Here is a 25,784-nt window from a genome sequence, read left to right as displayed (position 1 = left end):
ATCATGAAAGTCACCACCCGTGAAGAAAAGGCCCAGTAGAGTCCACGAGCAGAGATTGGCACTTTCTCTACAAAGGACTGGGTAAGTATTTTCAGCATCGCAGGCCATATGATTTCTCTCACAACAGCTCAACTCTGCCCTGGTCATGCAAAAGCAGCCATTAACAAGATATAAATGAGTGGGTGTGGCTGTGCTGCAATGAAACTTTCTTTATGGATACTGAACTTTGGATTGTATATAATTTTTATATGTCCACTCTGTCACTGTAGCACAAAAGCAGCCATAGACAATACTCAACAGGTAAACACGCCTAATCTCATCCCCAAGTAGGCACAGTTTGCCAACCCCTATTCTAGAAGATGAGTGATAGAGGAAGATAGAAAAGGGTTGGAAATGGATACCATGTATGTGATCTGTGATGAAGCGTCAGAACTCTCTGTGCCTCAATTCCCTCACCCCAAAAATGAGGATAAAAATAATACCACTTTCGATGGAGCAGAACAGAAAGCATAGAAATGAATCCATGCTTGTAAAGTCCATTGATTTCCAACAAAGGTTCCAGGAATACACAATGGGAAAGGACAGTCTCTTTAATAAATGGCACTGGGAAAACTGGATATCCACACGCAGAAGCATAAAACTGGACCCTTATCACATACCACATCCAAAAATCAACTCAAAATAGATTAAAGACAAATAGATTAAACACAAAACCAGAATCTGCAAAATGACTAGAAGAAAACACAGGGGGAACACTGTATGAGTTTTGTGTGGGCAATAATTTTCTGTACTTAACCTTGAAAGTACAGGCAACAAAGACAAAATAGACAAATGAAATTGAATGAAAGATAAATATTTCTGCAGAGCAAAGGAAACAATTGACAGCGTGAAGATATAAACAGTGGAATGGGAGAAAATATTTGCAAGCCATACATCCAATAAGGGTTAACATCTAAAATATATAAGAAATTCAAACAACTCAATAGTAAGAAAACAATCCAATTAAAACATGGGCAAGGGAACCGAGTAGACATTTCACAAAAGAAGAGCTACAAATATTCAACAGATGTATTTAAAAATGCTCAACATTACGAAGCATTAGGGAATGAAGATTAAAACTATTCCTTGGTTTTACTATCACCTCATACCTGTCTTAATGGCTATCATTAAGAATTGTTAAAATTATAAAAAATCATTAAGAATTATTAAAAAGATAGCAAGTGTGGGCAAGGATGTAACAAAAAGGGAACCTTTGTATACTGTTGGTGGAAATGTAAATCAATCTGGTCATTGTAGAGAACCGTATGGAAGTTCCTCGAAAAACGAAAATAGAATTACCATATAATCTACCAATCCCACTGCTGGGTATATACCCCAAAGATCTGAAATTAGCATGTCAAAGAGATGTCTGCACTCCTGCATTCACTGCAGCACTACTTACAAGAGCCGAGTTAGGGAATCAACCTAAGTGTCCATCAGCAGATGGACAGGTAAATCCACCTACATATAAACAATGGAATACTACCCAGACATTAAAAAACATTGTATCATTTTTGACAATATGTATGAAATTTGAGAACATTATGCTAAGTGAAATACACAAAGCCCAGAAAGACAAATACTACATGTTCTCATATGTGGACTCCAAACTAAAACAATGGATCTCATCAAAGCAGAGAGAACAATGGTCATTACAGACGTTGAGGTTTTGGTACAAGGCCTCAGTTAGCCAGAAAGAATAAGTTATTTTTAAAAAATCTATCTCACAGTGTGGAGAATATAGTTAATAATAGTATATTGTACATTTCAAAAAGTGTCAAGGGAGTAAATTTCAACTGTCCTCACTACAAAAAATAAGTATCTGAAGTGAAGGATATATTAATTAGTTTGATTTAATTATTTCACATTTTATTCATCAATCATAACATCACTTTGTGCTCCGTAAATATATATACTTATAAACTGTTAATTTACAAGAAAGTAAAAATTAAAACAGAAAATATATGTGTTAAACTATAACTGATAAGAATACCTATTTCATAGGGTTGCTGTGAGGATTAAAGAAGCAAATCCTTACCTGCTATGAAGTAAGCATCCAATAAGTATTAAAAACATTACAATTTCTATTCTTATTGCTATAACATGTCCATCTACTTTTTTTTTTTTCTGAAACAGGGTCTCGTTCTGTCATCCAGGATGGAGTGCAGTGGTGCCATCATGGCTCACTACAGCCTCGACTTCCCAGGTTCCAGCAATTCTCCTCCATCAGCATCCTTAGTAGCTAGGATAACAGGTATGTACCCAGCTAATTTTTGTATTTTTGGTAGAGATAGGGTTTCGCCATGTTGCTCCGGCTGGTCTCGTATTCCTGAGCTCAAGTGATCCACCCGCCTCAGCCTCCCAAAGTGCTGGGATTACAGGTGTGAACCACCACTCTTGGCTATCTCTAACTACTTTTAATCTGCATCAGGAGTGAAATAATCCACTAACAATTCTGAAATCACACATTAGGTTTTAGAAACAGATTGATATAGTGGAAGAAGAACTTACAAGATGAGCCTATGGATAGGAAGCAGAAATGTTGTTTTCTCTAAACTAATACGTTTACTCCCATATTATCCATTTTCATACTGCTGTGAGGAAATACCTGAGAGTGGGTAATTTATAATGAAAAAGAGGTTTAACGGACTCACAGTTCCACACAGCTGGGAGGCCTCACAACCACGGCAGAAGGTGTAGGAAGAGCAAAGGCAAGTCTTACACGGTGGCAGACGAGAGCTTGTGCGGGGGAACTGCCCTTTATAAAACCATCAGGTCTCATGACACTTATTCACCATCACGAGAACAGCATGGGAGAGATCCGCCTCCATGTTTCAATTCCCTCCCACTGGGTCCCTCGCATGACACGTGGGGATTATGGGAGCAACAGTTCAAGATAAGAATTGGGTGGGGACACAGCCAAACCATATCAACTCCTAATCCAGCAATAACAAAATCCTAACATTAGGAAGTCAGCTTTAGGAAAGAATCACCACTATTTGCTGTCCAAATAGAATACCATGATTGAAAATCAATAATAATGCCAGGTGAGTATGCAAAGTGTATGTGAACAGTGCATCTTTGTTTCCCCTAACTCTCCCTGCCATGAATCCACTTGGATCTCCACTGGATGGAGGGGGACCAACAGGGCCAATCCCTGTATCTCGCAGGTGGTCACTCCCACTCTGCAGCTACAGAGTCCTTTCCAATATTGAAGGATTCCCATCAAAATGACCACCCTTTGCCACACGATGGATTGAAGAAAGTGTCTATTGGGAGGTCAGTCTGAACCATTACCCCTCCTGAATAAAAGAGCCTCAGAGACACTCCTTCACTAATCAAAAGTGCATCTCCTGTGTCAGTGCATCAAAGGTATCAAGCTCGTACACGGGGGATGCTATTGTTATGTGGCCAGTCTGCTTCCCAAGAACTCTTCCCTGCAGGTGACACAGGAAGTCTTCAAAGGAGGCAGCAGGGGTCAGTGAGGAGGCGCAATCCCTGCAACTTCTCCTTAGCTGAATATTTGAAGCCATTTGGCTAAACTCTTGGGACGCAGACAAAAAAGCTGATCGGAAGTTATAGGATCTGCAGGTGGAGAAAAAAAAAAAGAAGCGACTAATTAGGAAGCTGCCTCCTGAGGCTGTCCCTGTGGCAGTGCAGGTGGTCGGGCATCCAGCTGGATTGCTGAAACAGAACTGCACGGGAGCCGGCTCCCCACTGCTCTCCTCTCCTCAGGAACAGGCTGCTGGAAGAGGAGTCAGGCCATTCAGGCCCCAACACTGAAGCGCTCCACCAGGGATGCTGAAAATAGCCGCGGAAGAGCCTCTCTGATTTTCCACTCTTCTCTTCCTCCCAGTTGTTTACTCAGCTTGTTATGTGTTGTGCTCCCATCCCGGAAATTACACTCCTTCTCCTCACAGCAGTTTGCTGCTCTCACAGAGAGAAAGATTCTACTTTGATCCACCTTAGGGGAATGTGTCAAGCTTTATTTATTTACACCTGATTTCCACTGGAGTGTGTCTGTGGTGCAGAAGCAAGGGTGGATGTTGATGCTGTTGAAATGCTGTAAAATAAAGCAGGTTCACCAAGAGCAGCTGTAATCAGGTAGGGCTACAGCCCCCTTAGATTTTTTTTTTTTTTTTTTGAGGCAGTCTCTCTCTGTTGCCAGGCTGGAGTGCAGTGACATGATCTCGGCTCACTGCAACCTCCGCCTCCCGGGTTCAAGCAATTCTCCTGCCTCAGCCTCCTGAATAGCTGGGCCTACAGGTGAACACCACCACACCCAGCTAATTTTTGTACTTTTTAGTAGAGACGGGGTTTCACCATTTTGGCCAGAATGGTCTCAATCTCTTGACCTCGTGATCCACCCGCCTCGGCCTGCCCCCTTTGATTTTTATCAGTGGACATGTCTGAAATATTTGGTGGATACTGGTTTATTCAGGACTGTTAATCAACACCTGATCCTGTAAGTTGCAACAACAAGAACAAAAACCTTAACAAATTTTTCAAGAGTAATACTTGAGCCCAAGTCAGTCTTCCTCCCAGTGTTTGAAGTGTGGCTGGCTTTAGGTGAGAGCAGCTCTCCCACCAGCTGCTCTGTGGGTTCTTACAATGTTCCCAACCCCGAGGCTATCCCACTCCTAAGAGGCTGCAGGGGACATGGGCTGCTCTTGCTGCAGAGAGTCCACTGCCCTCCTCTGTAGTGACAATACACAGGTTGGCCCTGGGGGACCCTACTCCTCAAACTCCTCATTGAGTTCATGTGCTTTGAGATGACTTAGGGTTTGGACAACCAGTATGTTTGGATCCCTGGTTGCAGTGCTGGGCTCAAGGATAAGGAGGTGACCTAAATAGGTCCCATAAGAACACATCCCAGGATTTATACAGGAACGTCCTAGAAGACAAACACTCTTTTCTATTGGATGTGAGCCAGCTCCTCCCACAAGGACAGTTCTGTGAGAATGAAACTCATACAGAAGAGTGTCTACAGGGAAGAAAAAGTGAGAAAGAGTGGGGGGAGGGGGAGAGAGAGAAGGAGGGAGAGAGAGGGAGAGAGGGGATGTTCCGGTGATATATTTTGGAGTTCTAAATAAAACACCCTAAGCTAGTCCCAAGCTGGACCTTTCAATCATGTGACAATTTTTTAAAACTTGTTAATGTAGGTGGCATTTCCTATTATTTCCAACCTCTGAGAATCACAAAGGATATTATTGCAAACATCTGAAATGCTTTCACTGGGGACCTGTTGCCTTCTCGGAAAAAAATAAAAACAAAAATAACCCAGCATCATCGGAAGGCAGAAGAGAGCTTGCCTTTATGCAATTTACAATTCAACATGAATGAGTTTTCAGTAGATTTCCTGAGAGGAGGTTTTGATGTGGCTGGGGAAGCCCACACCAGCCTGTTGGGCTTTCGGCTGAGGAAAGAAGAGAAAGCAAATAAAAATAAAAAGACTGGGGCCTTTCAAGGCAGACCTTCTCCACTCAGAGGCTTTCCAGGGGCTGCACAGGTGGCTGTGACACATCTCTGAGAATCCCTTGGCTTTCTTTCTTAACAGCCTCCAAATGACACCAAAACATCACACGCACCAGGTGGCTCTTTGTCAACATCTGTGATTCACAGAGCAGCACAATGACAACCGTGTGAGCTGTGGGTTTTGATTTTTAAGTTGTGCATCGCGCTTTGAGGCTTATTGGTGGATGTAAAATAAATGCTGCGAGGTTTTTCATTTTTCGTTGAAAAATTTCAACGAAATTTTTTTGCACCCTTTTGCACATTTCGTTGCACCCTTTATATTTCCAAGGGTGGTTTCATGAGTCATTCTCAGAAACAAAGGGAGGGAAAACATTTCTTTCTCAAGAGTTCCAGCCCAAGTCTCAAGCTTGCATCTCATTGGCTCTGATTGGATAATATGTCTGTCTCTGAGCCAGTGGCATGTCCAGAATTTGCAATGCTCTGATTGGCCACCCTGAATCACATGACCACTCCTGGAGGCTGGAAGTGTGGCCACAAGCCGGAAGAACCGCCTCCTATTCCCCTTCCTCATGCCATTTTCTCTGCTGGCAGGGCAGACTGGGCACAGGTTCATCCTTCAGGTATTATACCCCCAGGGAAACCTTGAGTGATGTAGTTATGTTTTCCCTTCAGTGTTTAAACTATGTGAGGCAGCTTTAGGCTAAACTTAACACTAGGCACATAGTAGTTGCTCAAGAAATGTTTGCTGTCAAATATATTTGAGCAAATGTTTGCTGACAGCAAACATTTCTTGACCACCTACTATGTGCCTTGTGTTAAGCTTAGCCTAAAGCTGCTGCATGCAGCTTAAGTTTGGCTCAAAGATTTCTCCATGCCTACTGAACAGTAACCTAAATGCATGTTCAACCATGCTGCAACCTGCTTTTGTACCAATCGCTGAGTGTCAACAATTACAGGTAGCCAATACTTCAAACCATGTTCAAATACAGCAAATGCTGAGCTGTAACTAATCCGGCTGCATCTGCACCTCACTCTGTTTTCTGTGTTCCACTTTCCTTTTTCTGTCTATAAATGTCATCTGACCACCTAGCAGCTCCAGAGTCGCTCTGAACCTGTTCAGATACTGGGGGTTCCCTAATTTGTGAATCATTATTTGCTCAATTAAACTCTGTTATATTTAATTTGTTTAAGGTTTTCCTTTTAACACTAGTGTTGACTGACAGCCAGGAGAGCAATGCTTGCTAGAGCTTTTGGTCCAGTGGCCCTGCTTCTGTGGGAACTCAGCTGGTGGGTGCAGCCTCCTGTGGTCCCAGGAAGCATTTGGATGGCAGGCAGGCATTGTTACCCACCCCTGCCACTGGTAACCAGGCAAGTCACTCCTGTTAGAGCTTCTGGCTCAGTGGTCCTACTTCTGCCTAAATTTGCCAAGGGGCACAACCTCCTGTTGCTCTGGAAACATGTGGATGGCTGGGCAGGGAATTCCACCCTCTCTTGCCTCCCAGAGCCAGACGTGTCACACCCAGAGAGCTTCCAACACAGCAGTCCTGTTTCTGCCTGAGCTCTATGGACAGGCACAACCCCATATTTCCCCAGGGAGCATATGGACAGCAGATTAGAACCAACCTGGCAAGTATACAGCTTGTCTGCCAATTGCGGCTCCTGCCTGAGGGAGCCTCATGGACCAGCATACTGAACAAAAGAAATACAAGCATGAAAACAGTAATCAGAGGGGGCTCCTCAGAGACCCAGGAGCAGACTAGAATTGAAGCCAGTCAACTGAACCCACCTTATACCATAATCAACCCCCCTAGAACGTTCATCAAATAAGAAAAAAGCAAAAAAAACCCATCCAAAGGACCCAACTTCAAATACTGAAGAAATATCAGCCCACACAAATGAGAAAGAGCAACCACAAAACTCTGGCAACTAAAAAAGCTGGAGTGCCTTTTTTCTTCTAAATGACTACACTAGTTCCCCGGCAAAGGTTCTTAACGAGGCTGAAATGGCTGAAATGATATAAATAGAATTCAGAATATGGATAGAAACAAAGATCACTGAGATTCAAGAGAACATCAAAACCCGATCTAAGGAAATTAAGAATCACAATAAAATGATATAGGAACAAAATAGCCGTTATAAAAAGAAGCAAGCTGATGTGATAGAGCTTAAAAAACACACTACAAGAATTAAATAATGCAATTGCAAGTATTAAAAGCAGAATTGACCTAGCTGAAAAAATCTCAGAGCTTGAGGGCTGTCTGTCTGAAATAATTCAGTCAAACAAAAATAAAGGAAGGAAATGAAGAAGAACAAACAAAGCCTCCAAGGAAGGCGTGTGGGATTATGAAAAGTGACCAAATCTCCAACTCACTGGTATCCCTGAAAGAGACAGGGAGAAAGCAAGCAGCTTGGAAAACATATTTCAGGATATCATCCATGAAAACTTCCCCAACTTCACTAGAGACACCAAAATTCAAATTCAGGAAATTGAAATTCAGGAAAGGTAGAGCACCCCTGTGAGATATTACAGAAGAAGAACATCCCCAAGACACAATCATCAGATTATCCACGGTCAAAATGAAAGTAAAAATGTTAAGGGCAGCTAGAGAGAAGGGGCAGGTCACCTACAAAGGGAACCCCACCAGGCTAACCGTGGACCTTTCAGCAGAAACCCTACATGCCAGAAGAGATTGGGGTCCTATATTCGACATTCATAAAGAAAAAATTTTCAACCAAAAATTTCATATCCAAACTAATCTTCATAAGTGAAGGAGAAATAAGTCCCTTTTTCAGACAAGCAAATGAGGAGAGAATTTGTTACCACCAGACCTGCCTGACAAGAGTAAATATGGAAAGGAAAGACCATTTCCAGCCAATTTGAAAAAACACTTAAATATACAGAACAGTGACATTAGAAAGCAACAACACAAACAAGTCTATGACTAACAACACCAAGACAGGATCAAATCTGCACATATCAATACTAACTTTGAATGTAAATGGGCTAAATGCCTCAATTAAAAGGCACAGAATAGCAAGCTGGATAAAGAAACAAGACTTAATGGTATGCTGTCTTTAAGAGACCCATCTCACATGTAGTGACATCCATTGGCTCAAAATCAAGGGATGGAGAAAAATCTATCAAAGAAATAGAAAACGGAAAAAAAAGCAAGAGTTACAATCCTAATTTCAGAAAAAGAAACTGACTTTAAACCAACAAAGATAAAAAAAAAGAATGGCATTATATAGTACATGGTTCAATTCAGTAAGACCTAATTATCCTAACTATATCTGCATCCAATACAGAAGCATCCAGATTCATAAAGCAAGTTCTTAGAGACCTAGGAAGAGAGTTAGATCCCCATACAATAATAGTGGGAAATTTCAACATCCCATTGACAGTATTAGACAAATCATTGAAGCAGAAAATTAACAGATATTCAGGACCTGAACTCAACACCTCACCAAATGAACCTCATAGACATCTACAAAACTCTCCACCCCCTAAACAATAGAATATACATTCTTCTCATCACCACGTGGCACATACCCCAAAATCAACCACATAATCAGACATAAAACAATCCTTAGCAAATTCAAAAAATAATTGAAACCATACCAACCACACTCTCAGACCACAGCACAATAAAAATAGAAATAAATATAAGGAAAATCACCCAAAATCATAAAATTACATGGAAGTTAAACAACCTACTCCTGAATGACCTACCCTTTCCTTACACCACATACGAAATTAACTCAAGATGGATTAAATACTTAAATGTAAATCTAAAAACTATAAAAACCTTGGAAGATAACCTAAGAAATACCATTCTGGACATAGAACTTGGCAAAGATTTCATGATGAAGATGCCAAAAGCAATTGCAACAAACACAAAAATTGACAAACAGGATCTAATTAAAGTTAAGAGCATCTGCAGGGCAAAATAAACTCAACGGAGTAAACAGACAACCTACAAACAGAATGGAAAAAATATTTGCAAACTAAGCATCTGACAAAGATTTCATATCCTTAAGGAACATAAACAATTTTACAAGCAAAAACCAACCCCACTAAAAAGTGAGCAAAGGACATGAACAGACATTTTTTAAAAGAAGACATATATATATAGCCAATAAGCATATGAGAAAATGCTTAACATCGCTATCATTAGAGAAAAGCAAATCCAAATCGCCATGAGATACCATCTCACACTAGTCAGATGGCCTATTAAAAAGTCAAAACAAAACAAAACAAAACAAAAAAACATATGCTGGTGAGGTTGTGGAGAAAAGGGAATGCTTATACGGTGCAAATTGGGAATGCAAATTAGTTTAGCCACTATGGAAAGCAGTTTGGTGATTCCTCAAAGAGCTAAAAACAGAACTGCCATTCAATCCAGCGATCCTATTATTGGATATATATGCAAAGGAATATAAATCATTCTACCATAAAGATACATGCATGCAAAGGTTCATTGCTACACTGTTTACAATAGCAAAGACATGAAATTAACCTAAATGACCATCAATGCTAGACTGGATAAAGAAAATGTGGTACATATACACCATGGAACACTATGCAGCCATAAAAGAGAATGAGATCATGTCCTTTGCAGGGACGTGGCTGGAGCTGGAGGCCATTATCCTAACTAACACAGGAATAGAAAACCAAATACTGCGTGTTCTTGCTTACAAGTGGGAGATGAACAAGGAGAACACATGGATACTAGGAGGGGAACAACACACACTGGGGTCTATGGGAGAGTGGAGGGTGGGAGGGGGATAGGATCAGAAAAAGATACCTCTTGAGTACTGCACTTATTACCTGGCTGATGAAATTATCTGTATGTCAAAGCTCTGTGACACGCAGGTGACCTATTAATATATAACAAACCTGTACATGTACCCCCAATCTGAAATGAAAGTTTAAAACACACACAATAAACAAAACCCCCCCACTACTGTTGTGATAAGAATAGAGGGGCGAACAGAGTGGACCCAAACAGCACTGCCCTCAGGGAGCTTAGGTTCCAACGAGGACAGTCAGACAATGAATACAGCCCTGTCCTCACAGAGCTTACATTCCAACATTCCAACGAGGACAGTCAGACAATGAATACAGCCCTGCCCTCACGGAGCTTAGGTTCCAACGAGGACAGTCAGATGATGAATACAATAAACAAAAATATATAGTGTATCTGTGAATACATAAACATATGCTATGTATGACATATATGCATATATAAATAGAAGTTCAGCAGAGATGGGGAAGGCAGTGCTGTGGGTGTCTGTAAAGATTTTGCTGATGCTGCTCAGGAAAGGCCTTGGGGAGATGAGGCGAGGGAGCCGTGCAGGCATCTAGGGAAAGAAATTTAAAGGCAGAGGGAGGGGAGGGGATGCCTGTACTGTTACAGGAGTGGCCAAGACTTCAGTGTGACCAGAGTGGAGGGAACCAGAGGGGCTGTGCCTAGCATGAGGTCAGCGTTATAGCAGGTGTGGCTGCAAAGGTTTGATTCTGTCTCTGTAAACACTGTGGCTTTTCCTTTGAGGAGGGGAAGCCAGTGAATTATTTTTTATAAAAACAGTATTGATCCATAATAAATATACATATTTTGGGGTCCACGTGGCCATTTAATACATTCATACAATTTGTAAAGATCAAATCAGTGTAACTAAGATAACCTCCACCTAAGGTATTTGTTGTTTCTTTATGTTAGGAATGTTTGTATTATTCTCTAGCTATTTTGAAATATGTAATAGATTGTTGTAAACTGTCGTCACCCAACTGATCTATCTAACATGAGGTTAGATAGATCTCTAACCTCATGATTAGACTGATTTCTTCTATCAAACTGCACATCTGCGTCCACTCATCAGCCTGGAGGTCATCATGTGAGAGAAGTGGGAGGGGCCAAGCAGAGGAGTGACATGATCAGATCGCCTGTGGCCGCCCTGGCTGTGGCACTAAAGAGGGGTTATGGGAGAGGAGGCAAGGATGGGACCTAGGACACCAGCCAGGTGGTCAGTGCTTTGATTGAGGTGACTGTTTCTGGGATCGGGGTGGTGGCAGGACCTGTGGAGGAGGACTGGATCCTGGCTATCCTTGGAAGGCACTGCCAACAGGATTTGCTGAAGGCTTGGATGTGCAGAGAGGGGAGAAATGTAAGATGAGCGTAGATATTGGCTGGAGCCAGTCAAGGAAGTCACCCTGTGCTGATGTGAAGAAGATTCTGGAATGAGTAGGCAGGAGTGCTGTATGATGTCATGTGTTCCTGCTGCCCTGTTGCTTTCTGACATCTCTGCCTTCCCTCTGAAACTCTTAGGGATGGGGCTTGTCCGTCTCATTTGTGCGGTCCTAGAGTCTTGAACAGTATCTAGCACTTAGTGGGGATTAGATTCGCGTTTGTTGACTGTGTTTTAAGTGAGCAAAAATGCTCCGTGAAGATTTGCTTCAGAGCAGACCATATACCAGTTCCTGTCTGGGTATTGTCCTGTGCTCCGGCCCTGGCTGGGACTCATGCGGAAGGAGTCTCCCGGAGCCTCGTGAAGCCCTTCTCGTTGTCCCGGGCTTTTGTTGGCAGCCTCCTCCTTCAAAGAGGTGCCTGCTGCATCTGTCACTGCAGCCCTGGCTCTGGAGTGGGCGGTGGCAGCCTGAGGAACCCATTTACCTCCTGCAGGCTGGAAGTGTTCTATGAGGTTCCTGGCAGAGCAAGACTCCATCTCCCCGGCCTCCTCCATCCGTCTCCCAGTGTGCCTTTGTTTTGAATCGGCCGAGACGAAGGAAGGAGGGGTTGAGCGCTGTTCATCCACATCCCTAGCTCACGTGGAATTTTGTGGGCTGAGCAGAGGAATAGAGAACGATTTCCCCTTTCTCCCTTGGCCAGTATTGTAAATCAAAGCTGGGAGTAGTTGTATACCTTATACCACCATTGATTTCACACAAATGCTGTGTGCGCTCTAGAATCATCCCGGAGTGTGCGCCACACACCCGTCCATCTAGGCTCTGGGGCTCCCTCCCCACTTCTCCCTGGCCTGGGGTGGGTGGAGGGGAAGCTGGTCCCTGCCTCCCGCCGCAATCTCCCTGGGGCTCTGGGAAGAGGCCAAGGGCATTCGGCAAACAGAGTGTCAGGGGACAGCCTCCCAGACTCGGAGTCATCAGCCAGAGCAGTTTTGCATTCTGTCCAATATTTGTGCCAGGGAGAATCTCCTGATTTAAGTGGCAGGATAACCAGAATGGGATGGGAGCGATCCTGTGGGACCCAGAGGCCCCAGAGACCCCAAGCTGGTCCAGGAGCACAGAAGCTGACATGACAGCAGGTTTCTGCAGGGGCGGGGAGGTGTCAACTTGCCTTAATCACGTCTTCATCAGACGATCTACACTCCACAGACTCCAGCAGCTCTGTCACTGTGCCATCATCCTCCACGGAGACCACTTTCACCGGCACGGCCACCGTCTTCCCCGTGAGGATGGCTGTGTTCAGAATTTCTGCCTCCTGGAAGACCAAACATACCCTTCCATCACATCCCCTCCTGAGATGGCCCAGCCCCCGGCAGTATGCGGCCTGCCTTTCCTCAGCCGCCCTGCCAACAGCACTGGCCTCTTCTGCAGGCTCAGAAATCCCGGTGGGCAGCACCCACTGGGTGACCGTGGCAGCCAAGGGACCCTGTTCTGTCCTCACCCAGATTCCTGCAGGGCAACTATGATGGCAAAGGGGTGGAGGACAGAGAAAGTGGTGGAGAAAATGTATGACTAATATTGTGTTGGCGAACAATTATGTGTCCAGCGCCTTTGGAAGTGCTTTAAAAATATCAGCTCATCAATCCTCATGGCATCCTGATAAGACAAACTTTCTTCTTCCCAGTTTACAGATGGCACAGAGAGGTTTTGTGACTTGCCCAGGGTCACCCAGGTAGAAATCAAGGAAGGCGGGATTTGAGGCTGGGAAGTCCAGCTCCCGAGTCCATGCATCAGCTAACTCAAACAGGTCTAAATGTGGACACGACCATGGTGGCTTCAGCAGCTGACGGATGGCTAGAGGGGCCTGGTGTTGTGCAAGAAGCTTAGATGAGCAGCATTGCGCCGCCCGAGTGTGGCATGTGGGGGAGACGGAGGCAGGGAGAGGGCCCTCGCTCTCCGTGCTCTCTTGCTCTGGCTTTCTTTCACTCTGTTTCAAATTTCCAGGCTTTTATTGGGTCCTGGCCTCCAGACGTGTCTGGAATGTTATTGTAGCTCCAGCAGCACTCCCACATCCGCACTGATGTGATCCACGCTGCACCACACACATCCACACTCACCCCAACATGCATGTTGCTGCAAACCCTTCTTTCATAGAGCAGCTCAAGACGTGTGTCTTTAGGGGTGTCCCAGCTTGCCCCGAGTATCTGCTTTCAGAATGAAGAATGCCCTGAACCTTTCCCCTTGGTAGCACCTAACAGTTGCTGTTTTACCTATAGTTATTTAATCCCTTTATCTCTCTTGCAGACTGTAAGCTCCATGGGGCTGTATCTGCTTTCTGCTCACTAGCACCTGGCACAGAGCTTAGCTACAATGAACGGTGTTAATATTTGTCGAGTGCACTCAACAGGAAAAGGATTGGGACTCACATCCTCACCTTCCTGCTCCCCAGCTCCTCACACTCTATGCACGAATCCCTTTTTTTCAGGCACACCTATGCCTTGGTGGTGCTTCCCAGACGTGGAGCATCTCTGGATCTCGTGACACCCCACATCTCTCTCTCCAATGTACCCATGCCCATCCTCAGTTACTCTTCTAGAATTCTTGTGATTTTTAAATTGGTGGGGGCCTGAGAGATCATAGGAGCCCATTTTTTAGACGAAGAAAACTGAGCCTCAAGACCTGGTAAGTGAATCTCATTCTTCTCTGCAGAGATTGCATTTTCTATCACAAAAACGTAGAAGTCCCAATATAAACACACATCTCTGTATAATACAATTTCCAAGTCCTAGTGCACGATGTTCTTTGCTCAGTTTCAGCTCATCACATGCCAGTGGTGTCCCTAAGAGGTGTTTTATCAACATGCCACATTGCATTTCTTCTGTTAACTCTGAATGTATCTGTCTTTTCCTTGACAGAATAACAGCAAAAGGTCTTGGTGGGTGCTAGGAGCTGGTTAGGGTGGATCTAACACAACTGTCATTTTACTTTCACTCATAGTTATTCAATCGCTTTATTTTCCTTCTAAGACTGCGAGCTCAGTAGGGCTGTATCCATGTCATTTTGAGAGATGAGCTTGCAAAGATTCTTGTTATTTTGATTTTCATGTGGAATGTAAAATGCCGGTTAGTAGAATGCCAGCAGAAGGAATAGAAGTTTATCATCCTAAAATTACATAACTATTTTCCTTATGTTAACTATTTCTTAGATAAGATCTTATTTTTTCTTTATGGGATGAGATTTGTCTATAACCAGCTCACTAGGGTTAGGCTTTAGATGTAGCAATACATATATTGCTCATTATTTTCATTCTAACAGACAAGACTCCAATTTGGAATGCTCCTGAATTTCAGAGACCATGCTTTAAACTGTTGGAATATGCATAGGCCTTCAAAGTCCCATTATCCTCTCTGGGTTCCCAGCCTGATTTTATTTTAATTTGAATAAAAACATAGCACAAAAATGAAGAGGCAAAATCAGTATATGATACCATTTCCTGCTGCTCTAGGCAGGGAAAATTAGCTTTAATGGCAAAAATCACCATTACTTTTGCACCAACCTAATATTTTTTTTCTACTCTAAAGGGTGAGGATCAAAAGGAATAAGTAGTACTCTGGAAAAAAGTGGAACAATGCTGTTTCACTTTCTGGCCAAAACTGGCTCATCACAAAAGGGAGAGACAGACAAGGGAGCAGTGTGGCCACTTCTGACATCAGTCTCGGGGAACACAATTTCTCACATTCGTGGTAAAAAGTGAAGAGCATCTCTACTCCAACGATAAAATCCAAAGGCCTTTCATGTTTTTGCATATTCAGGTTAATATAATGAGAAATGACACTGGGAATGACTGACGAGCAGCTGTAAGCCCATATGTCTGGGGTGTTGCCTTTTTCTCTGAATAGCATATGTCTTTCTGCCCACAAAGATCTCAGTGGGGCTGAGTGACTGAGCCTTCAGGCTTGGTATTTCCCTGCCTCCTCTGTGTATTTCCAATTCTTTGACGTCAAGAATTTTCTCTTTTGCACAGCTTTGCTTTTTCCAGGAGGCAAATGGTACAGGGATGACTCACAAAAGTCTTTAATTTAGATAAGAGGAGGACAAAGGAGATCCTTGTTCAGGGGCAGAAGTACCTGCAGAGCCTTAGCTTTGCTTGAGATATGACCTATAACTGCTCGATTTTTGGACCCCAGAAAACCCTTGAAAGCTCAGCTTCCTTATTGCTGTGTGTTCACCTTATCACAGCACCTCAGAGCCTAGGAAATAAAGGCACAGACTCTCTTTAGAAAAACATATCTCCTTCTCATCAGCCAATCATAATCCTTATTGTCACTTCATACACCCTTTCTGCTACTTGGGCATTATCTGTGTGCCAGTAAGGATCTCTGACAAAGCATTACAGAACTTTCGGCACTCCAGAGCCGAGGAGGAGGTACAATAGCAGAGAATAGACTGGATGTGGCACTGAGAAAGGTATAACTATTAAAGTGAGGTTTCAGATATTTTTCCTGGGGGTTGACCCACTGTCATCCATTATAGGGAAGCAATAACAGTCCCTGTCTTGCTGGAGAAATAATGACCCATGTCTTAGTTTGAGCCAGCCTGGAAATAGATCCTGGGACAAAGATTCAAGAGAAATTTATCTGGGACGTTCAGGAAACTTCAATAGGAGAGTGTGCAAGTGACACAGGGAAAAGGAGGCTACTAACAAGTTGTGTAGATTAAACCAGTTACCACAGTGGGCACCTGGAGCTGATCCTGCAGAGGATGATGAAATATATTGTATATTCTGTGTGTGTCTTAGTCCATTTGTATTGCTATAACGAAATACCAGGCTGGGTGCAGTGGCTCATACCTGCAATCCCAGCCCTTTGGGAGGCTGAGGCAGGTGGATCACTTGAACCCAGGAGTTCGAGACCAGCCTGGGCAATACGGTGACACCCTGTCTCCACAAACAAATAGAAAAAAGTTTATGCAGCTGTGGTGGTACATGCCTGTAGTCCCAGCTACTTGAATGGCTGAGGTGGAAGGATCACCTGAGCCCAGTGAGGTCAAGGCTGCAGTGACTCATGGTTGTGCCACTGCACTACAGCCTGGGCAACAGAGCGAGGCCTTCTCTCAAAACAAACAAACAACAAAGAAACCCAAACAAAGAAACCTAGAGAGGCTGGGTATTTATAAGAAAAAACGGTTTGTTTGCTTCATGATTCTGCTGGCTGGAAGATTGGGCATCCTTGTGGAGGAGGGCGAAGGGAGCAGGCATGTGCAGAGATCACCCAGCAGTAGAGGAAGCAAGGGAGAAGAACAGGGGAAGTGTCAGGCTCTTAATAATGCTGAGAACTCCATCGCTGCCCCACGCCCACTGCAACCAGAGAGGGACTTCACCTACTCATGAGGGATTCACTCCCATGACCCAAATACCTCCCATGGCCCTACCTCCAACGCTGGGGATCACATTTCAACATGAGGTTTGTGGGAACAGACATTCCAACCATAGCAGTGTGTAAATGTGTATGTATTTCAATGGATCGAAATATATTATGATGTATTTCCCCACAAGGAAATTCTCTGGAATATATACCTAAGAATAATTTCATTGAGGGCTGAGGGAGCTGGGGTATTTATACACCAAATCCTGAGTGCTGCTCCTAAACAGACCACTGCTTAGCACTTCTAGCCCACTGCATGTGCAGGCAAAACAGACTTCTACTGTTTCAAAGGAAGCTCCCGATAGAGGGTGGCACTTGGACCTGGTCAGGAGCACACTGCTGTGCTAGGGTACAAGGGAAATATGTGGGGCCCTGACCGAGTCTGCTACATCACTGAAGTAATCTGTCATGCGGTGGTCTGATGGATGGGAACCAGAATTAGAGTGTTTCTTTATTTTGATTTTTGTTTTTTAAATTTCCTCATGTTTCCGGTATCCTGATTTTATGCTTTAAGTATCAGCATAGTCATTCATTCATGTTTACCTTTGAAAATTAATTTTAAAACAGAGATGAGGAAAATAACGGATAGAGAAAACCATTGCACAAGAGAAGTTTTAAAACACTTTAAGAGATTGATCTCTGTGTTAGACAGTTTGTTGCCCATTCGATGCCTGTTTTCCCTTTTTTTCCTAACAAACCCCAATTTCATCTGCGGCTGTAACATACCTAAATAAAATGACTGTAGTTTTTGGCTGCCCTTAATCTGTGGCACATTTCTGGCCCAGAAGATACCAATAAAAGTCATTTAGTGAGATTTCCAGAAAATTTTGTGAAAAAACAAAAACTCAAAAGAAGACAGACATGCAGCCAATGATCATATAAAAAAGCTCAACATCATTGATCACTAGAGAAATACAAATCAAAAGCACAATGAGATACCATCTCACACCAGTCAGAATAGCTATTATTAAAAAGATTTTAAAAAACCACAGATGCTGGTGACATTGTGGGGTAAAGGGAATACTTATACACTGTGGGTAGCAGTGTCAATTAGTTCAACCTTTGTGGAAGACAGTGTGGCGATTCCTCAGGGACAAAAACAGAAATACATTTGACCCAGCAATCCCATTACCAAGTATATACCCAAAGGAATATAAATCATTCTACCATAAAGACGCACGCATGTGCACGTATATTGCAGCAGTATTCACAATAGCAAAGATGTGAAATCTCCCATTGACTAGATGTCCGTCAATGGTAGACTGGATAGAGAAAATGTGATACATATACACCATGGAATACTATGCAGTCATAAAAAAGAACGAGATTATGTCCTTTGCAGGGACATGGTTGGAGCTGGAGGCCATTATCCCTGGCAAACTGACACAGGAACAGAAAACAACATATCACATGTTCTCGCTTCTAAGTGGGAGCTAAATGATGAGAACACACGGACACATAGAGGGGAACAAAACACACTGGGGCCTATGGGAGGGTGGAGGTTGGGAGGAGGGAGAAGATCAGGACAATCAATGGGTGGCAGGCTTAATACCTGGGTGGTGAAATAATTGGTACAACAAACCTCCATGGCATGTTTCCCTTTGTAACAAACCTGCACATGTACTCCTTAATTTAAAATAAAAGTTAAATAAAAATTAAATTAAAATGAAAAAAATAACAAGAACTAAGCAGATTCTGAAAGTTGTCTTTCCTTTTTCCTTTCTTCCTGCCCACTAGCACAGATAATGCTGGAGTTAAACTGCATCTTGTGACTCAAAGGTGGTGGTATGTGGTTAAAAGACACATGGTTTCAGTGTAGTGAACTATTAATAGTTAAGTGCAGGGAATCTCTCGCTGGATTGTGTATTAGTCTGTTTTCATGCTGCTGATAAAAAAGATACAGCCAAGACTGGGTAATTTATAAAGAAAAAGAGGTTTCCTGGACTCAGTTCCAGGTAGCTGGGGAGGCCTCGCAGTCATGGCGGAAGGTGAGGAAAGAACAAAGGCACGTCTTACATGGCAGCAGGTACAGAGAGAATGAGAGCCAAGCAAAAGGGGAGACCCCAAATAAAATCATCATATCTCCTGAGACTCATTCACTACCACGAGAATAGTATGGGGGAAACTTCCCGAATGCATGATTCACTGATCTCCCACCAGGTCCCTCCCACAACATGTGGGAATTATGGGAACTAAAATTCAAGGTGAGATTTGGGTGGGGGCACAGCCACACCACATCAGACTCTGCCTACATTTGAATCCTGGTTGTGACACTGCTAGCTGGGTGGCTCCAAGCAAGTTACTTAACTCTTAGTGCCTAATTCTCTTCAGCTATAAAATGAGCATAATAATGGTATGTACCTCTTGGGTTTGCCCTAGATTTGGTGTATTCATATTTGTAGGGTGTTTAGAACAGCACCTGGTAACTAGTAAACGCCCTCCGAAATGTCTGATAAATAAGCACAGATGAGTGATGACCATGGTGGATTCAGTACAAAGTTCATGTCCACCTGGAGACCCAGAATGTGTGTTTATTTGGAATCAGTATATCTGTAGATGTGATTAGTTGAGACATGGTCTTAATGGATTAAGGTGGGATTGTGGGTGTCCTTACAAGAAGAAAAAACACAGACAGACACACAGGGAGGATGGCACAGGAAGATGGACCAGAGATTGGGATGATCCATCCATAAGCTGAGGAATATTAAGAATTGGCACAACCCACAGAAGCTGGAAGAGGTAGGAAGGATGCTTTCCTAGAGCCTCCAGAGGGAGCACGGCCCTGGTCACACCACAATGTTAGACTTGGAGCCTCCAGAACAGTGATGGAGTGAGTTTCCCTTGTTTTTAGCCACCACGTTGTGTTACTTCGTCACTACAGCAGCACTAGGAATCGAATACAGTGACTAGTCAAAAAGGAAGTGCCTGGATGCTAGAAGCATGGCCACACTCACCTTTGGCATCCGCCTCCAAGCACATTTGCAGACAGAATTAAGAGCTTGCTCATTCTAACCATTGATTTCCAAGTTCTGTTACTCACAGATAATCACCATCTTAACTGATGCAACCTGAAAGGGGACCTCCTCATGATTTCTCATCGGTCTTAAGTCAAAACGAGTAAGTTAAATTGACTTATTTTTTTGTAATGAGAAAAAACATTTTGTTGTTGCTGTTGTCCTTTTTTGTCCCTAAAGTTACTATAGCCTCTTTGGAGATCACTTGCCGTTTTAATATATGGTTGTGAAATGATCCCATATATGTTAAAATAGATGAATAACGTTAGAAGAAATAAAAATAGTGTAATGTGAGCTGTGTCAACTGATTCCTTCCTAAACAAAAGCATCAAAGTGCTTAACTATACACCATGGAATACTATATAGCCATAAAAAGGAACAAAATCATGTCCGTTGCAGGGACATGGTTGGAGCTGGAGGTCATTATCCTTAGCAAACTAACACCGGAACAGAAAACAACATACCACATGTTCTCACTTATAAGTGGGCGCTAAATGATGAGAACACATGGACACAGAGAGGTGTCACAGAGAGGACACAGGGCTCAACATCACAGTGATTAACACACCTAATCTGAGCACCCCATTGGAGGAGGTTAGAGGGAGCAAACATTCCATACAGCAAATGAAATGGAGCGCCAGCTGAACCTCCAGCCTTCCCTGCCCTGTGGAAAATTGGCTTGGGGAAGGCATCAGAGGAAGATGGAGGCTTATCCAACCAGAACAGCTCACAGCCCGACACCTCAACCTCCAAGCAGTGTGTTCCCATCACTTAACTCTGTGTGAGGCACATTTAAGAAATGGGCAGTTTGAAGAAATGGACATAAAAGTTAACTGGCCCATTAAGCTTGGAGACTTGCAAAAAGGTAGCATTTTTTTTTTTTTTTTTACAGGGGTTAACTGTTAATAAAGACATGAGACAGTAGGCATAAACTTTCAAACAAACAGGATTTGAGTTACATATTGAGACATTTCCTCATAACATTTTTAAAGGAAAACAATGAGTCACTAGGATACATAGTTTTTGCCTTTCCTACCTCCTTTTGTATAAGATGACATCCATTTTCCTTTGGGAAGCTATCCCCTCTCCTTTGCATGATGCTTGGCGGGGCACAATAACTCTCTCCCCTCTTCAGAAGTAGGCAGAGCAGGCAGGCATCTCTGGAGCTAGGACCAGCAGCCTCTCTCCCTGGGACTTGAATTTCACTCAAAGGGAGTGAAGCCGGGTCAAGAATAGTTGGATTTCATTTGTCTCATTCGTGGCACCTGAGAGGTCTATGCCATTTACCCTGGTCTATCTCTAGCATTGTCCTGGTTCCTACCTTTTCTGAGGGCTTTTTGTCCAGCTTTTTACTTCATCCTCTGAGAGAGCCCGTATTCTTGCAATAAATTCATTTTTAAAAAAATGTTAGGTAGTGAGAATCAGTTTATTTTGCTTACAATGAACAGTGAGGGGTTGCTAAGAATGGGGATACATTCTGAGAAATGCATTGTTAGGTGATTTCATCATTGTGTGAACATCATAGAGTATATTCCACAAACCTAGAAGGCAGAGCCTACTAGGTTTAATATATGGTTGTGAAATGATCCCATATATGTTAAAATAGATGAATAACGTTAGAAGAAATAAAAATAGTGTAATGTGAGCTGTGTCAACTGATTCCTTCCTAAACAAAAGCATCAAAGTGCTTAACTATACACCATGGAATACTATATAGCCATAAAAAGGAACAAAATCATGTCCGTTGCAGGGACATGGTTGGAGCTGGAGGTCATTATCCTTAGCAAACTAACACAGTATGGCACAGCCTGTTGCTCCTGGGCTGCACAACTGTATGGCAGGTGATTGCAGTGAATGCTGAAGGCAGTTGGAACACCATGGTAAATAGTATTTGTGTGTCTCAACATAGGAAAGTTAGAATAAAAATACAGTAGTGTAATCCTATGGAACCACGGTGGTATACGCAGTCCATTGTTGACTGAAATGTTGTTATAGGGCACATAACTGTACCCTACTGAATGAAGTTGACCAGAAAGGTGATTAGATGAAAGTATATTGGTTTTTGAGGTTTTATTCTAAACTGCCATTGAGATGCAAACTTTTTGTTTCTTTAGCAATTAGCAACCTCAGTCACCACTGTGCATCGTGGACATCTTGTTCATTTGAATTCCCCCCAAAACACCCTTAGAAAAGGGCTAGGGTGCAGTTAACCTCTTTGCAGGAGGTGGGAGTGAGGCGTGAGCAGCAGGAGACAGTGACAGGGGAAGCCAACACAATCGTGTGTTGTCAAGGTTGCAGCTGTGCTCAGAGGAACTCGATTTACAGAGGTAGGATTCTCCCAGAACTGGTTGATTAAAGGCTAGAAGCCTGCATTCCTGGGGTTACAGCTTTCCCCGGGTGTGTAAACTCCATGCTTAGGAATGGGTTCCCGTGATGTCAGAAAAGCCTGGAGCAAAATGTGGAAAGATGCCCTTAATGCCTGGAGGTGGGGCCCGCTCAGGTGATACAGTTTGGCGCTGTGTCCCCACCCAAATCTCACCTTGAATTGTCATAATCTCCACATGTCACAGGAGGGACCTGGTGGGAGGCAGTTGAATCATGGGGGCAGGTCTTTCCCATGCTGTTCTTGTAACAGTGAATAAGTCTCATGAGAGCTGATGGTTTTATAAACGGGAATTCCCCTGCACAAACTCTCTTGCTGGCCACCATGGAAGATGTGCCCTTGCTTCCCCAGCCATGTGGAACTGTGAGTCCATTAAACCTCTTTCCTTTATAAATTGCCCAGTAGTCTTGGGTATGTCCTTATTAGCAGTGTGAGGACAGACTAATATATCAGGGAATGGTGAGTCTTCGCTCACGTGGGTGCAACTGCCCAGCATGAACGAGGGCCAAGAGGGTGTGTTAGGGCACCAGAGACAGCAGCTCCAGAAATGGACTCAGTTGTTCCCATGCAGGGAGAGAAATTCCCCATAAAGCAGGGAACAAAAATGTGACTGACTTTTTGAAAAGGGGGCACACCTGGGCCTGCCATTTGCATGGAGGTGTGTGGCCAGCATTTACACTGATTTAAACAGCAGGTTTCAGAAGTAATACTTCTTCACTCGTGTGCTTATAACCCTTGGAGAGGCTGAAAACTCACTTGATAAGACCATATCAAATACTTCATTAAACCAAGGACACAAACATGGTGGTAGCCCTACAGGTCATCCAGAGATCAAGGCTGCACATGCCCTGGATGAAGGCTCCACATCAGTAGGGCTGACACCATATAGGGAGCTGACCTTGCACCTTTTGGGACCACAGTTCACCTCTGTCTGCCATTTCCAACGTTCTTACTCTCTTCCCGGTATGTGGGCAACTTCTTGAATTGCTAATATATTTGTTTTCTAAAATAAGTACTTCATTTCTTATCATATTTACCCATTCTTCAAAACGTCTCAGTTTTAAGAATATTGTATCAGTCAGGGATCTTAGTTGCAGACAACAGAATCCACTCTACCTCTTTCAAGTGGAAAAGGATTTCTTCAGGAATATGGATGGGATTGAAGAAACAGATTTCAGTGGACTTCCCAAGCGCAATGCCTGGAACCAGAGAGTGGGCTGCCAAGAACCTGCTACTTGTCATGACTAGAAAGCTTACAAATCAGACAGATGGTTCTAGAACCTCATTGCCTCTCCCACAATCTGAGCCAGCAAAATGGATGCCCACACACTTCCTTCTCCCCACGTTGGAAACAAATCTCACACAGGTGCATCCAATTGGCAGGAACTGGCTCGCAAGCCTATATACCCTCACAGACACTTTGCTGCCTCTCAGGAAAATCTGAGCCAAGTCGATTTTCAGAAATTACCTTGGGGGGATGACATTTACAGTGGAGAGAGCCCTCAAAGCTCAGAGAGTGCTTTGTGGGCAGCTGCAACAGTTTTCCACTACATGCGTCAACACTCCGTGGCCTTGTGTTCTCCTGATGTTACAGTACAGAAATGCATTTTCTGCTAAGTCTATTCGTTCTCTTAAATATTGGAATTATTTTCCCTCTATGCTTGACCCCACCTCCCAAGGACATAAAGAAATGGTACCTTGTAAGATTCTTTTGTCCACCACAGACTAAATTTGAGGACATTAAATGTCAAAGGGATACAAGAATTGTGAATTTACGTTTCATGGAAGAAGAAATATACCTCTTAAAGACAGATGTCCAGATCAGGTACAAAAATATTTTTTCTCCTGTTATATCATATTCAGACGTAATATTTAAAAATGAAAAAAAAAAAAAAGCCCAACAACCACCCCAGGGATGGCACAGTCACTGACCAATCAGAGGAGATGCCTGGGCAACCATGCTGGGTGGTGTTGGGCCAGCCATGCAGGTCAGTTCCAGTTTACAGAGGACAAAGGATGCTCTGAGAATATGCCATTTGTTCCTTCATATTTTACAGGTCCTTGCAGTTAGGAAGAGACCTGGGAACACTTCAAACCACTAAAATTTACGGATCAATGTTGTTTGTTACCTGTGGGTTGAAGCAATACAGCTTCCATGTTCAATTGCCTGTTTTTTCTCCTCACCTGACACGGCCACCAAGGAGGCTCTGTGTTCCAGATGACACAGTGAGGAGACGCTGGAGCCTCCATTAGCCTGGTCACCTGAGTCACTATGCGGAGAAGAGCTTCCGCCTGACCCACACAGGACATGTAGCGGGAGGAGTAACTATGCTCTTCTCGCCTTAAGGCAATGTGATTTGGGAGCCACTTTTTATTCCAATATAACCCAACCTATCCTGATTAATACACAACACTTTCCAAATTGAGCTTCAGCAACTCACTCTATACACAATCATTACATTCTGGGTTATCCTCCCAGGCAGCAGGATAGATTGCTCAGGTATGAAACCTTAATGAAACCATGGGCTGGGTGGCTAGCCCTTCATCTCCTGGTTGACTGCTCTGATTTCTGTTGTAATGAGCTTAGGCAGGTCCAGCCTAAGTTAGTATGGAGGTCTGACATCCCTTTATTCCTCAATATGTCCTCCTAACTGTGGTTGACTTTTTTTAAAAAACCCTTTCAATTCATTTCCCAACAAAGGTCAGTAACCTAATCAGTAGAATAACGACTAATCACCCTGTCCTTGTCTTTTGCTTGTTTGGCCAACCTCTGTTACTCCAGCCACCCTACCCCCAACTCCTACCCCTGGCCTCCCAAATAAACAGCAAACACTGCAATAATGATGGGCTGTGGGTTTTTTATTTCTTCCACATTAAACATAAGAGCTATTAGATGGCCATAGAAATACAACTTCTAATTAGCAATAATGCTGTGTTGCTATAAATAACCTGTGTGCGTCTTTTGACAAGTGTAGAGTATCAGTCAAATTGTCACCTGCACTGCAAACAGATTTATATACCACTCCGTTTCTTAAAGTACATCAGCTCTTGGGTTTAGTGGCTGTGGCATGGTATGGAGAGTGATTGCATTTTGGTACTCACACTAAAATAAAATACAATAATTCTTCTACCTTTGGGGAGGCAGCAAGATTTCATACTGCAGACCCCACATGAGGCTGGCCATGTGCTCATGCCTTCTCCCAGGGAGGCTGGCTTCTCAAAGCCATTGAAACACACCAAATGCATAGTGCTCTTCCCTTCCTTTTTAA

General features: G+C 43.3%; 1 protein-coding gene across 1 annotated transcript in view; it reads right to left on the bottom strand.

The window, feature by feature from the left end:
* TMEM132D (transmembrane protein 132D) overlaps positions 1 to 25,784 on the bottom strand; it is an 838,093-nt gene that overhangs the window by 120,407 nt on the left and 691,902 nt on the right. Inside the window, exon 5 of the mRNA XM_011961236.1 lies at positions 12,867 to 13,010. Within this exon, the coding sequence (XP_011816626.1) occupies positions 12,867 to 13,010 (144 nt within the window). The remainder of the gene's footprint in view (positions 1 to 12,866; positions 13,011 to 25,784) is intronic.

The sequence above is a fragment of the Colobus angolensis genome, unplaced genomic scaffold, assembly GCF_000951035.1.
Source record: "Colobus angolensis palliatus isolate OR3802 unplaced genomic scaffold, Cang.pa_1.0 Scaffold115, whole genome shotgun sequence".
Lineage (NCBI taxonomy): Eukaryota > Metazoa > Chordata > Mammalia > Primates > Cercopithecidae > Colobus > Colobus angolensis.
The sequence above is the reverse complement of the archived record's forward strand: the minus strand, read 5'-3'. Positions and strand labels throughout refer to the sequence as shown.